This window comes from Pteronotus mesoamericanus, unplaced genomic scaffold, assembly GCF_021234165.1.
Source record: "Pteronotus mesoamericanus isolate MK-2021 breed Mesoamerican mustached bat unplaced genomic scaffold, CSHL_Meso_final contig_74, whole genome shotgun sequence".
In the NCBI taxonomy this organism is placed as follows: Eukaryota; Metazoa; Chordata; class Mammalia; order Chiroptera; family Mormoopidae; genus Pteronotus; species Pteronotus mesoamericanus.
In genome coordinates this window covers 23,788,065-23,801,279 of record NW_026555247.1, presented here as the reverse complement: position 1 = coordinate 23,801,279, position 13,215 = coordinate 23,788,065, and the positions used below count along the sequence as shown (strand labels likewise).

At 45.0% G+C, this 13,215-nt stretch overlaps 1 protein-coding gene across 3 annotated transcripts in view; it reads right to left on the bottom strand.

Moving 5' to 3' along the window:
- Positions 1 to 13,215, bottom strand: part of SETBP1 (SET binding protein 1) — a 351,531-nt gene that overhangs the window by 94,036 nt on the left and 244,280 nt on the right. For all 3 annotated transcript variants that reach the window (XM_054583581.1, XM_054583583.1, XM_054583582.1), the window contains exon 4: positions 3,518 to 6,977. In XM_054583581.1, coding sequence (XP_054439556.1) covers positions 3,518 to 6,977 — 3,460 coding nt within the window. The remainder of the gene's footprint in view (positions 1 to 3,517; positions 6,978 to 13,215) is intronic.

Below are 13,215 nucleotides of genomic sequence, written 5' to 3'. Positions count from 1 at the left end.
GCAGAAGGAGTAAAATGCAGAAACAAGGTAGGAAGTCTATGTGACTTCTAAGGTCTAGGTGTGCTGTAACGGGGCTAACAGGACAAAGCATCCATCTGCTAGGGCAGGGGGATGGAGAATGAATGACGTTTCAAGCAGGAAAGAGGAAATGGAGTGTGCAACTGTTGTCGCTGCGAAATGGGGTCTCTATGTCCTCTCTCCATATTGGTAATGACTTACATTTATGTGATGCCTTTCATCAGCTCTGATTGCAGAGAGCACTCCAAATCCTCTCTTGATGCAGCTCCTAAATCTAGTCCTCAATAGGCTAAAGCATGACATCTATATTTATGTCATATCTATTTTTGAGAAGACCAGCTCATGTGAAATAGGACCTTGAGATGCTACAGAAATGAATCTAGAATGGAGAAGGAAAAACTGGAGGGGGAGAGAACTGGTGGGAAGGATAGATGTTTATTTCCACTCATGACCCCCAGTATCCTCCATCCAGACAGTGCCTTGACCCAGATAAAGTCTCTGAGGGATCTGAATGCCTCCAGTAATGAGCCTCATCTCACCTGCTTCCCATCTTTCAGTGAGAACTGGCACCCTCTGGAGTGTATTACATTAAGGTGAATGCCCTTCAGGGAATCTTGACAAACTCTGACATTGGGCTCCTAGTGTCACCAAAGACATTTTTCCACTGATGCTTTAGGGGTCCAGAAATAGAGAGGGAATTTGGGATACAGGCAAGGAGAAGCCAAGGTTGGAAGGAAAGGAAATGATAGGGAATCCAATCTGTGCCAGTTAAGATATTCAACAATATGTGCAGGGACAATAGGCATAACTCATAAAGACATAGAAGCCAACAAGAATTATGATTTATTAAAATATTGAGGAAAATTAAACTCAACACAGAGATGGGCACAAAGCAGTGAGCACAGTAACTCAGAGAACTGGATTTCAGTACGGACAGAGGTAGGGGCTCTGTCCATGTAGATGTTTCCAGGCTGATATTTGAAAAGGTTAGGCCATAAAGAATCATTCACTGGTTGGGGATTGAATAAAGAGATTTCTTGTCTTAATTACTTTCTTCTGTAACCATCACATAATAGCTGCACAGATGCCTTAGGGGAAGGCATGTAAACAGAGGATGGATGGGGGTCTGAGCGGAAGGGTGGTAGTGGGATATAGAAGCAATGGGCTGGGGACAAGGACCTGTGTTCAAGACTCGGCCTTAACTAGTTGAATGACATGGTATTGAGCTGCAATGCAGGGTACAAACCTCTGGGCTTAGAATCAAAAGTAATAGTTTTCTGAACCTGGGCAAGTCACTATCTCTGAGCCTCAGTGTCCTGGTGTATAAAATTAGAAAGCAAATGCCTCTCTTCTAAAACTGCAGAAAGGGTGTTATGAATATGGGTCAAATGGCTTTAAGAACGAAAACATATTATACAAAAGAGGTGTGGCCTAAGCCCCTGAGTTACAGATTGGCAGGCAGTACCCCTACGGAGCGAAATGCCATGCCCAAGGTCATGCAGGGATTCATAACAAAGCTGGGATAAGTGCCCAATGCTTAGGCTGAACCCAGCTTTCTTTCATGATGTGGTCATGATGCCTACTTTTTCCCACCTCATGTGGCAGGTTGAAAAGCAAGTAAGATGGGGGCAGGAAGGAAGAATTTTAAATAAAGTAGTGATCAGTGTGTGAATGCAAACACAAGGAAAACTGTATGGCTAGACTATGCACCCTCAGAGAAACACCCAGTGACAAAGAAATTTCAGCTGGCACCCAGAAATATGGTCCCACTACAAAAAACATCCCGGTAAAACTGCTGAGAAATCTAGGGAGCAACAGTAGCTGGTTTTAGCTTTTGAGATCTTGCTCCTCAAGTCTGTTAACTTAGGAGTCTTGCTTGTGGGTTCTCAGCAATAACATACTACCATCATTTTTCTAGCCAAAAAATGTAAAGACAATAATAAAAAAAAGAACACCCTGTGTCCATCACTAGTTTTGATCCTATGAATCAATTTTATCATGCTGAGAGAGAAACCAATAGTATTTCTCATGGGGAAGTTTGATCTAGCAACTCCTGCCCAAGTGGGCTTGACTTGGGTTTTGCGCACACACAAAAAAAACCAAGCACCTTCACAAAGCCTGGTGATGAGAAATGAGAAACCCAGATGAGAACATCTACTTTGGGCAGACACAAAGTGAGAGCCATTTATCACCTGAGCCAAATGAAGGGGACGTGTCTGCTAATTGGCCTCTTCATTAACCAAGGAGAACATCTACCACAGCAACTCACAAGCTAGTGGCAATTTGGGGTGATCTTTAAGTGCCTTCTAACTCATAACCATATGTCTTCCTGAAATCTGTCGGCTTAGAAAATGTCTCTAATTCCTCATGAATAGTCTGCCCCCACCTTCCCTAATTATAAACTCCCCAGGAAAGGAAAGGACAAGTATAGGGTACACATTATAAACAGGTGAAACATGACATCCAAACCTTAAGCGGGGATGATTAGCCCTTTAAAACCAACCTTTGGCCAGGGGTTTTGTGCTATTTGGGGGCAAGGGGGACATAAGAAATCCTTTAGCTTCTGCAACTCCTATGGAAGGAGCCGTCTAGTAAATTTCTGCTCTGTTTTACAGGAATTTTATCTATGGGATGTGTGAACAGGGACAAAGGGATACTTATGCAGACCTCTGATGCTTCCACAGCAAGGAAAGTTTGTACAGGTGGCCAGGTTAGCAAGGAAATTTGGCCAGCAACTGATAAGACATGAACTCTTTGAAGCAGCAACCAATCTGTCCATTTAGAGGTCACTAGGCAGGTCCCATTTTCAGAGGAAATGGCAAGAGACGCAGCAGTAAGGTCCCCTAGGGTGCAGAAGGCTTGCAGCACCTTTCAGCCAGGCTCCCGCCCTTTCCAGCAGCAAAATGACAGGGCTTCACCTCGGGAGCTTGCCCAAGGCAGTTTATCAAATGCCCATAAACAAAGAGAAGACAATATAGCCTGGGCCTAGGGCTCCCTTATCAGGTAGGCTTCAGGATTCACTGATCATCACCTTCCAATGGCTCAGCTGGATGTGTGAGCACTAGAGAACCATGCCAGATAAACTAGACATCCATTCACACCCAGTTTTGACATTCTTGGGATCTTGTTGATACTCCTAATGAGTTTAGAGGTTTTATCCAACTAGCAAACTGCACCATCCGATCAGATGAGAACATAAGAAGAGCACCTTTCATAAAAAGAATCAAGGTAGTACGTATGGTTGTAGCCTAGGTAGCACTGAGGCTGTCTCTGGGCCCACAGTTCTCAGGCAATGGCTTCAAGAGAGAGTAAAGACAGTAAATACCAAGTAAGCAATGTATAAAATGTGCAGTGCACTCAAATGTGCAAGAATGTTCATGTGGTTCCTACCTCTTTGCAAGCTAGTGCATGCAATGTGACCAAGATGGTGGACCTCTAAAGAACCAACCCTGGCAATTTAGTAACAAGATAGTCCCAGTTTGAAGAAAAACGGCCTTACCTGGAGATATGGAGGAGTCATAAGAACTTCTCTCCTTGCGGTTCATCTTGAAGGCTTGGATGTCCTTTTCCCTGTATGTCCCAAAGCCTTCATAGCTCCTCCTTTTACTCCCACTCAAGTCACTGTCCCACTTGTCATTTGAAGGGTTCATGTCACTGAACACGTCCAGGCTCTCTGGTCTTGTGCTGCTACCATCCCCAACACTGCCAGAGTACCTCTTTGTGCATGAGTCCACAGGCTCACTGCTCAAGTCACCTTTGTCCTTGGCCTGCGTCCAATGCTGGGCATCAGAAAGGGACAGCGTAGACAGGGTGTCCACCTCAAAGTTGTTCTTAGAAGCTTTGTGGCTGGCTTCACTGTGCTGGTGCTTCTGCTTCTCCTTATGCTTGTTCTTCTCACTCAACAGTGGGAGCTCTTTGTCCGCGCTACTTAGCCGCTCGCTCAGGATGTGGCTGGAGAAGCCTGTGGCTTTGCCTGCAAAGAGACCACTCAGGTTGTCGTGGGTCCCCAGGATCCGGTCTTCCTTGTGCTTATGCTTGTGTTTGTGTTTCCTCTTGTGGAGCCGACCGCTGGACAGACTGGCACTGCCGACCTTGGGAGGATTCAGGGATGGCTGCATGTCACCAAGGCCCATGCCCACAGGTCCCTGGAGGTGCACTCCATGCTTTGCTTTATGCTTTGCTGTACCGGACATCTTCATGTGGGAGCTCGTGTGGAACTGAGGTGGCGGCACTGTTGGCCTCATGAATGGGGAAGCTGCTCCGAGCGTGTGCGATAGGTACAAAGGAGCTGGGTACTGACTGTAATAACCAAGGTTCATCATAGGCATTGATGTGTAAGGCATTCCATAGGGTGCATAGTAACTTCCACTGGGAATAGGGTAGCTGAACCCTTGTAAAAAAGGCACCTTTGTCATGGTGTCATTGGTTTTTGCAGGCCTACCACGCTTCTTCTTTGACTTCAAGTCTGAAGTCCTACGAAGATAGAGCAACGGGTCATACTGGATATATGGCACCGGGTAATAGTGATCAAAATTAATCCGAAAAATGCTGGGATATGGATTCTCATGGTAAAACGTATAACTCCGGTGGGAGATCCTGAACACCTGGAACTTGGTGATGAGCTCTTCCAGGTCTGCCAGAAACTGGAGATCATCACGGTTTTGCAGGCTTTTCCGTTTTCTCTTGTGCTTTGGCTTCTTGAGGCTTTCGTGGGCCAGAAAGTTGTCCACAATGAGATGCTTCTGCCGGTGGCCATGCCGGTTCTTTGTGCTGGTGTCGGACGGGATGGCCTCCGGGTTGTCCAGGGAGCAGAAATCAAAAGAGTACCTCCGTCGGGATTCTGAACTCTTCTCTGCTTGGTCAGACGTGCTGTTGTTGTCTGTCCCAATGCCACTGTCGCTTGGGATCGTCTCCTCACTGTGCGACTCGCTCACAGGTGACAGCGTTATCTCCTTGAGTGACCCAATCTCACAAAGGTGTGAAGGTGAGTTGGCCATCAGCCTGGGTGGAGACAGCTTCCAGGTTCCGCTATGTATTCCCTTTTGGGTTTTGGTTGGAAGAGCACTGATGGGCTGGAGATTTGGCATAGTTTTCAACTCTGAAAAACTGGTTTCAGTGCTGGCGGGGCTCAGGTTGCCATTTGACCCACCTAACTGTGTTGAAAGTGGGTGCATAGTTGCTGGTGAAGACGCCACAAGTGACTGAAAGTTGGAAGGCACGGCTGGAACATCCGGCTGGCTAGAAACAGGCCTTGGGTGCTTGATGGCTGTTTTGGGTTCTTCGGACGGGGGTGGCAGCTCTGCTCTTGGCTTCCTGCCCCTCTTCTTGCCAATGTAGATGGTTCCCCTCTTGCTGACGTTAATCTGCTTGCCCAGTTTGCTCTCAATAGCTGCTGCCCCAGGGCTGGTCTCCGGGGGAGCCTTAGCCTTCAGAGCAATGTTGCTGGAGCAGGACAAGATCTGGTTCAAGATATTTTTCCTCTTGAGTGTTTTCATCTTATTGATAGTTTTGATGGTCTTCTTATCCAACACCCCAAGCTTTCCAACTTTTTTGTGAAATTTCATCTCGCTCATGGGTTTGTCCTCTCCTGGCACAAGTTGGGCCAACTTAGCTAAACTGCGTCGTCTCTTTCTTTTCTTGGTGCCAGGAAACTCCCGGCTGATGGGACTGACCGGACTGGTGGAAGTCCCCTCATGAATTGTCTCAACCGTGAGCAAAGGCTGCTTCTTTGGTCGTCCCCGCTTCTTTTTGACCGGCGTGATCACAGTAAGACTGTCTGTGTTGGTGTACAGAGGGCTGGATGGAGTGATGGGATAAGCAGACGGTGGCTCCACCATCAGTTTATCAGAGGTGGCCATGACTGCCTCCCGAAGCATACTGGTGGGTTTGGGTTTGCTGCATGTCCACCTCCGTTTTGCAGCAAATTTTGGATGCTGGATATCTGGCAGCTTTCTCGATGGAGAGTGATCTGTGCACGTTGGAGGCGTCATGACCATGGTTGGCTTCCGCTGCTTGGACACACCCCCTGGGACAACTTTCTCAGCATTTCCACCAGTTTCAAGGCCAATGGAGGGGGACTCGTTCTCTATTATTTTACCCAACTTCGGGACACGGGGATCTTTCTTATTTCCATCAGGATTGGAAAGTATCCTGTTAACTACTTCACTGCTCATAGTGATTCCAGAAGCCAGGGCTTTCTCTGGCAAGATCTTTTCTACCACTGCTTTGATGGACTGTCTCTTTTTCCTTTTATGGCTGGTTGGATCTAGACAGGGTGCCTTGATAGGGATAGTAATCCGGACATGACTTGGGTCATTTTCAGGATTACTGACGGAACTCACATTCTGCCTGGCTGGTGATGCCTCTTGGGCATGATCTGCAGCGTAGCCTTCCCTTTTCCCTTCGGTATTGTCAAATGCTTTCTGGGCATTCTTGACCCAGTCCAGGTCTGGGTTTGGTATGGTTTGACTTATCACATCTTTTTTACTGGACTTTTTCTTGCTGCTTATAGTAGGTGGTTCTGGGGGCTCCTTTGCTCCTCCCCCATCTTGATCCACCAAGGGCTGAAGCCCATTGCACTCGGCAGAGCTACTGGGAGGGGCTGGTGAGCTGTGGCTGCTTGGGGATGGAACCACACCTCCCAAAAGCAGATCTTTGCTACTGTTGGACAACTGACTCCATGTGCTCCCTGCACTGCCTTTCTTACCCTGGGCCTTTGCAAAGGAAGCCACGGGCTCAAGAGCTGGGATCTTGCTGGTGCTTGCAGTTTCTCTGCCAGATTCTGGACTGATGAAGCAATTCTGAGTGGCAGGTCCACTGTCAGAGTTGGTGGACCAGTCCATGTGGTTCTGGCTGCTGCTTTTTTGCTGGTGCTTTGGTTTTAAGGTGTCACCGGTGAAGTCTTGCGGGAGGCCTGGGTCATAATGGAGAGCTGAGTGTTTCTGCGGCCGCTCGTAAGCCTAAAGGTGAGTGGGGTGGAGAGGGAGAGAGAGAAAAACAAAGGTGAGCATGTTGGAGCTGTTAAAAATGTAATGTCAAAAGGCTTCATGATGTGAACGTTGGAAACAGCCACCTTTAATTCCAGAATACTTTAGAGAGGGTTTTTCAATTGCAGTAGTAAAAATACGGTGCTCTGATTTTAAACAGTAATAAGGATGCTTTAATCACGTCTTCCCCCCTCTCCCCCTCAAGTAACAGTAATTTTAACCTATCTTAGTCTAAAGCAATCTGAGAATGTAAACTATTCAGAGAGAGGGGGTGACCTAAGCGTCATTTAGCTCAATGCATGCATTTTACAAATGAAGCTGAAACTTCAACAACAGGGAGTCCTGCCCGAGGTGGCTGCGTCCAGGAGAGAATCTGAGCTTCCCAACTCCCTGCGTTCTTTTGCCCAGCTTGGGCTGCCTCTTATATCTGTCCTGGCCTCTCCTCCTGGCTGCCTCCGATTGTAGTCCATTTCTGTTTGTACTTTATCCTGTATTTCAACTCAAACAAGTGGCTCATTAGGAGCCACCGTGACAAGGCAAAGCAGCACAAATGGAGGAATTCAGGTGGCAGTTTGAAGACCTCATGGGGGAAGTAGGCCAAAGGCATAGATCAAAAATGGAAGAGCCTTCAAGCCCTTGCTGGCTCCAGGAGTGGGCCTGGGTTTGGGAGTTAGTCCTCTAAGGCGTCCTTAAGCCCACATTAGGCAGTGACTGCTCTCTTGAGGAAACTCTTGGATACTCTCAAAAGGAACCTTGAGTCTCCTGGACAAATGTGCCAGGAAAAAATCATTATCATTCAAGATCACACCTCTGAACTTGTCAGCCGTGTTTTCCCCTACATTGATTCTAAATGAATGTCTTCAGACTCTGGCACCTTCCTTAGGGAAGGCAGAGCCTGTGCTGGGGGCAAAGCATAACCAGTGTCTATGAAATCATGAAGGGAATGGATAGTGAACATATCATCTTAAAATATTACAACTATTTTTAATATAGAGATGCTTGCATTGTTCCGGATAGATTTCAAGCCACACTACCAGTACAAGGAAGCATTCCTCAAAGCTTATTATAAGTCCTGTTTTATGCATAGAGTAATAAACTTACAGCATGCATTACCCTAAGATTTGTTAAGGAAGTGAAAATATTAGTAAAACATAGAAAGCTTTGGATAAAATCCCCACTAAGAAGTATATGATGATTTGTGTAGTGAATTTGGGAAGTTTTAACCTGCAATATGCATCTGCCTGCCTGCCTGCCTGTCTGTCTATCTATCTATCTATCTATCTATCTATCTATCTATCTATCTATCATCTATTCATCCATCCATCTATCCATCCATCCATCCACCCATCATCTATATCTATTTGCCACTGATGCTTTAGAATTTATGCTTTATTTGAAAATACTTCTTGCAGTCTCTGTTAAGAGTCAAAGCATAAACGCCAGGAAGCATTACAGGTAAAATTCAATGGAGTAAAATAATCAGAGTTTCCTTCATACTAGTTCCTGGACTCCCTAGGCTTATTTTCTGTCCCATTGTTTTATGAAATCCTGTTTATATTTCTAATACTGCACTCTATTTCTTAAGTAGCATGGGAGAGTTTCCCCAGGCTAAGTCTATAAGTGCCCAGAAAGAAATTAAGAAAAAAAATTTATTGAACTTTTCTTCATCGTGTAGTTAAATAACAGATACACTAACACATCATCAACATCTAGAGAACTAATCCTGCCCCTTGACTTTGTTTACTAGGTATAACTGCTGTGGGCATAGGCGGCTATCCCATGTTTTTGAAAAAAGTATAAAAATCTTATTCACGGCATAAAACATTAAATGGCACTTAATATGAATCGAGGCTTTGTTCACTCCTTATTTATGTTTTGGATTTTAGTTGGCACTATGGATATAGTCACAGGATGACAAGTCTGCAAGAGGACTCAAAGTTTCCCACTCCTAAGGGTGGCAACAGAGTTGATTGCTTATACTACAACATTTTTAAGAGTTAGTGGTGGCACTTATTAAAAATTATAGTGGGACAAAAGGTGTAAGTTGTTGTTTTGGACTTGGGTAAAACAGGGCTTAGAGTCACTTTCCCTTTGTCTTTCTTCTACCTCCTGCCACCAACCTGTCTGTTTTTTTAGATCAGGACACTGAAGTCCGCAAGGGGCCTTCATGGTGACGCTGGAATCTTGGTCACTGAGTCCCACTCCATTTTCTCGGTTGCTCCATCTTCTCATTCGTGGCATCTAGCGGAGTCCTTAATTAACTCTTTCTTTATGTTTTAATCTCAGCTGAATCCCCCTACCTTACAGAAATACTTCTACTACACGTTTTTATAATAAAACCATGCCTCTTATTTTGGGTGTACTTCTCATAGTTTTCCTTTTATATGGGATTTGTGGACTAACTAAATTAACATCTGTCTCCCTTTCTATCGTATATATACACCATCACAGAGGTAACAAACACAGTGCCTGGCAAATAGTAGGCACTCAATAAACATTTACTGAATAAATAAAGGAACATACATTTTACTATGGGTATTTCATTTTGTCAACAGTGAGATTAATGACTGATATATTGCAACATATTGTCTGCACACATAATCACCCCCTCCAGCCTAATTTCTTATGCCATTCCTTCTGCATGAACCATCGTCTCTCATAAAGGCTATGACATCTATCACAATCTTTATGTGTGCCATTTATTTGTGTACTTTTCTCTCTCCCTCTTGTATACTGTAAGTACCCTGAGATCAGAGGATTTCTCATTTATCTTTTTAACCCAGTGCCTACTACAAAGCAAACCACCCAGAAAGTTTCCAATAAATGTTTGTTGAATGAATAAATAAAATACTGTTTGAGCTGCCTACTACCATGACAAAATACATGGCTGCACATGAAAGACAATAAACCACCCATCAATTGTTTGGTAATGGCGCATAGTGAAACTGGACTGCTTAAATGTACTAGGTGTTGAGCAAAAAAAAATCTTTCTCAAATACTTAAGGACTAAAGGTACTGGCATGGTAACGCCTGTTCAGTGCAATTTTTACTGTTAGTCCTCCCCCATCTCCTGTTAATTGTTTCACTTTCCAGTGAATTCTGTCTTTGGGGAGGTCCGCGTGACTGTCGGGAGGGTGGGTTTCACTCTGGCAGCTGAAAGGTGGGGCCTGCTCACTTACACCCAGAGCAGACCAGCTGAAAGTAATGCAGTTAAGCGTGCCTGGTTCCCGGTGCTTCCATCTGGACACTGCCTGATCCCATTGTTCCATCCTATCAGCGGCAATTTGCCCTGCTGGGAGAGCCAGGCAATCAAAGGGCAGGATGGACAAAAGGGAAGCCCAACAAAGGATCAGGAGTAATGGGGGGAAATGGTGCTTTCAACCCTGCACTCGGATAGGCTGAAGTGAAGGAGCAAAGAGGACCGAGAAGGGGTGCTCTCTAAGGGGCCTGGCAGAACGAGGCTTTCTTCTAGCAGTGGCTGATGGCTATATCCCACTGCATTTCAGGAAATCCCATTTCTTCATCTGTCAGCCATGACATATTATACACACAATGGTAAGGCTGTCAGTTCCAATACGGCCTTCACTGAGAACTGAGCACTTACTCCATTGAGACAGAGATGGACATGGCAACCAGACCCCTGGCTCAAGGTGGGGGCGAGGGGAAGAAGTACAAGCTCTCCCTCCTATCCTTCCCCAGCGGCTTGGGAATATGACTCCCCATGGGGGTCTTTGACTCGGGGCTTTAGTAACCCACACAGTATGGGTTTCCATGTCCCCTTCAGATGATGAATTTTTCGGGGGAGATAAGAACTGAATCTTTTAAGGCCTTTATATTACGCTCAGCCCTCAGCAGGGCCATCTCCTGAAATGGCTCACAAAGAAGAGAAGAAGGGAAGATTTTCTACATTGGGCCAGTTATTTTTGTGGAAAACTCTTAACACCAGCTAAGCTCAGCATGTCTCTTGGCTGCTCCCCGACTCCTATGAATTGACTGCGGAACTCACAGTCACTTTGAAGGTGTGGCTTGCTTTAGTAAGAACAGTGCTTTCCATGCGCATTGAGCCCAGGCCAGATGTTCAGCCATAAAATACCATTTTGACAACACTGGACAGATTTTTCTCCTAAAGGATGTGTCTATGGAAGTAAGTCTTTTGGTAACATGAGGAATTCTTTTGTAGATAACTATCTCCTCCTCCAGAACCAATGAGTAAATAATATACATTTAAATTTTGTACAAGTCAGATTTCTTTTTAGAAAGCTCTTTATTTTCTTTTAAATTTTAAAATGTGCATTATCTCACTGCATAAAAACTTAAAGACCCATACCAGTGGGAAGAAAACGAGTCACTCAGCCTTAGCTCAGGCTTATCTAAAAAGCAAGGTTTGTCTCCATGAGAGGAGAAGATAGCGATTTGAGTCTGAGAAAAATCATATTACTCATCAAAAATTAAGCATGACTTCGTGGGAGATAAACCACTCTTTTGGGTTAGCTGTGTTCATGCTGCTTTCTGCTGACTTCGATAATTTAAATTTACTGTTTGTGAGATATTTTGCTTTATATGAGCAGGAAAATATGTCTGGCTATGAAGAAAGAAGGGAGCTTTATCTCTTCATTTGGCACTTGATGCTTCTCTAGATGCAGTCCTGGATCACTGTACCCTAAGGCACTGGTCACTGATACAGATTCCTGGGCCATGCTGCAGATTCACTAATTTGCAATCTCCCAGGGTGGGACCAAGGAATGTGTATTTTTCTATGTTCCTCAGATCATTCTGATGTGCAATCAAGTTTTAAAACCACTGATCTAATGTTTCGACACAATATTTCCTCCGGGGTGGGGCTCTTTGTGGTTGCTATAACGTTTGCAGCCCTTTTTGGTAGTGAATATGCAGAGCAAACCACTATAGGCCTGTTAGGATATGCAGTTTGGCACTATTGAGCATTCCTGCTTTGCTCTCTAAACTCCTTGTAATTAAAATAGTAAGAGACTCTAACATGGCCCCCTGTTCAGGTATGCCAGGTGCACTGCAAGGCGCGGTGGACAGAAGAGCCATGATACAGATGGATGAGAATACTGTCCTCTCAGAAAAGACTAGGCCTGCAGGTATTCATGACCTCCAACCCTGGGATTTCAATTTCCCCAACCCATCCAGGCCAATCCCCAGAGCTGGGGAATCGTGGCATTCCATCCCTGAGGCTTGAAGGGCTCAAGCCTGAGCAGGAGCTAAGTGTGGGAGACAAGGGAGGCAACCACAAAGTGTCTGGTTAAAGGTTCTCAGCCCTGGCTGTACATTAGAATCATCTGGGAAGCTTCGTAAAGAACTCTGTACCTGGGATCTGACCCAGACCAATTAAATCAAAATACTAGAGGTGGGGCCCGAACAGCAGTTCTTTTTTTCAAAGCTCTCTCTTATCCCAATGAGCAGACAGAGTTGAGAACCACTGGATTATGTCAAAGACAGGGGTCTGGGTTAGGGACTAGAGAGGCTCTGATATTATCAGGAGATGTTCCACCTCGGTGGTTTTCAAACGTGTCCCACAGAGTCCTAGGATTTTGTAAAGTCATTTCTGAACTGTAGCCAGTGGACTGGGCAACAGGGAAGCTCCAGACCATTGTTTTAACCCCAAAGTGAACAGAGCAGCCTTGCAAAGGATTTCATTTAACAGAAAGTAGGTGGGGAGAGATGCTTCTGTCACTTAAGAAGTGATTTTGAAAATTACCATTTAGGCTCATGAATAGGAGGAATGCATATGACAGCTGTCATTGAACTTGCCCCCAAAACTTCTTTCAACCCAGTTTCATTCCCACAGTTGCTAATGGTAGGTATAAAGGAATGCTACTAATACCCTCTTTGAACCATGGCTTTATGATCCTCTGATTCCACAGAATTCCATGAACATTTGTGTCTCTCCAAAATCCACATGTTGAAATCTTAAACCCTAATGTGGTGGTTTTAGAAAGTGAGGTCTTTGGGAGCATTTTGTGTGATTAGATCATGAGGGTGGAACTTTCATGAATGGGAGTAATGCATATAATAAGAGATGTCAAAGTGCCCTCTTATCCATCAATGCAGACAGGGAAGACGGCCATCTATGAACCAGGAAGCAGGCCCTCCTCATACACTGAATCTGCTGACACCTTGATCTTAGACTTCTCAGCCTCTGAAACCATGAGAAATAAATTTCGGCTTTTTACAAGTCACCCAGTCT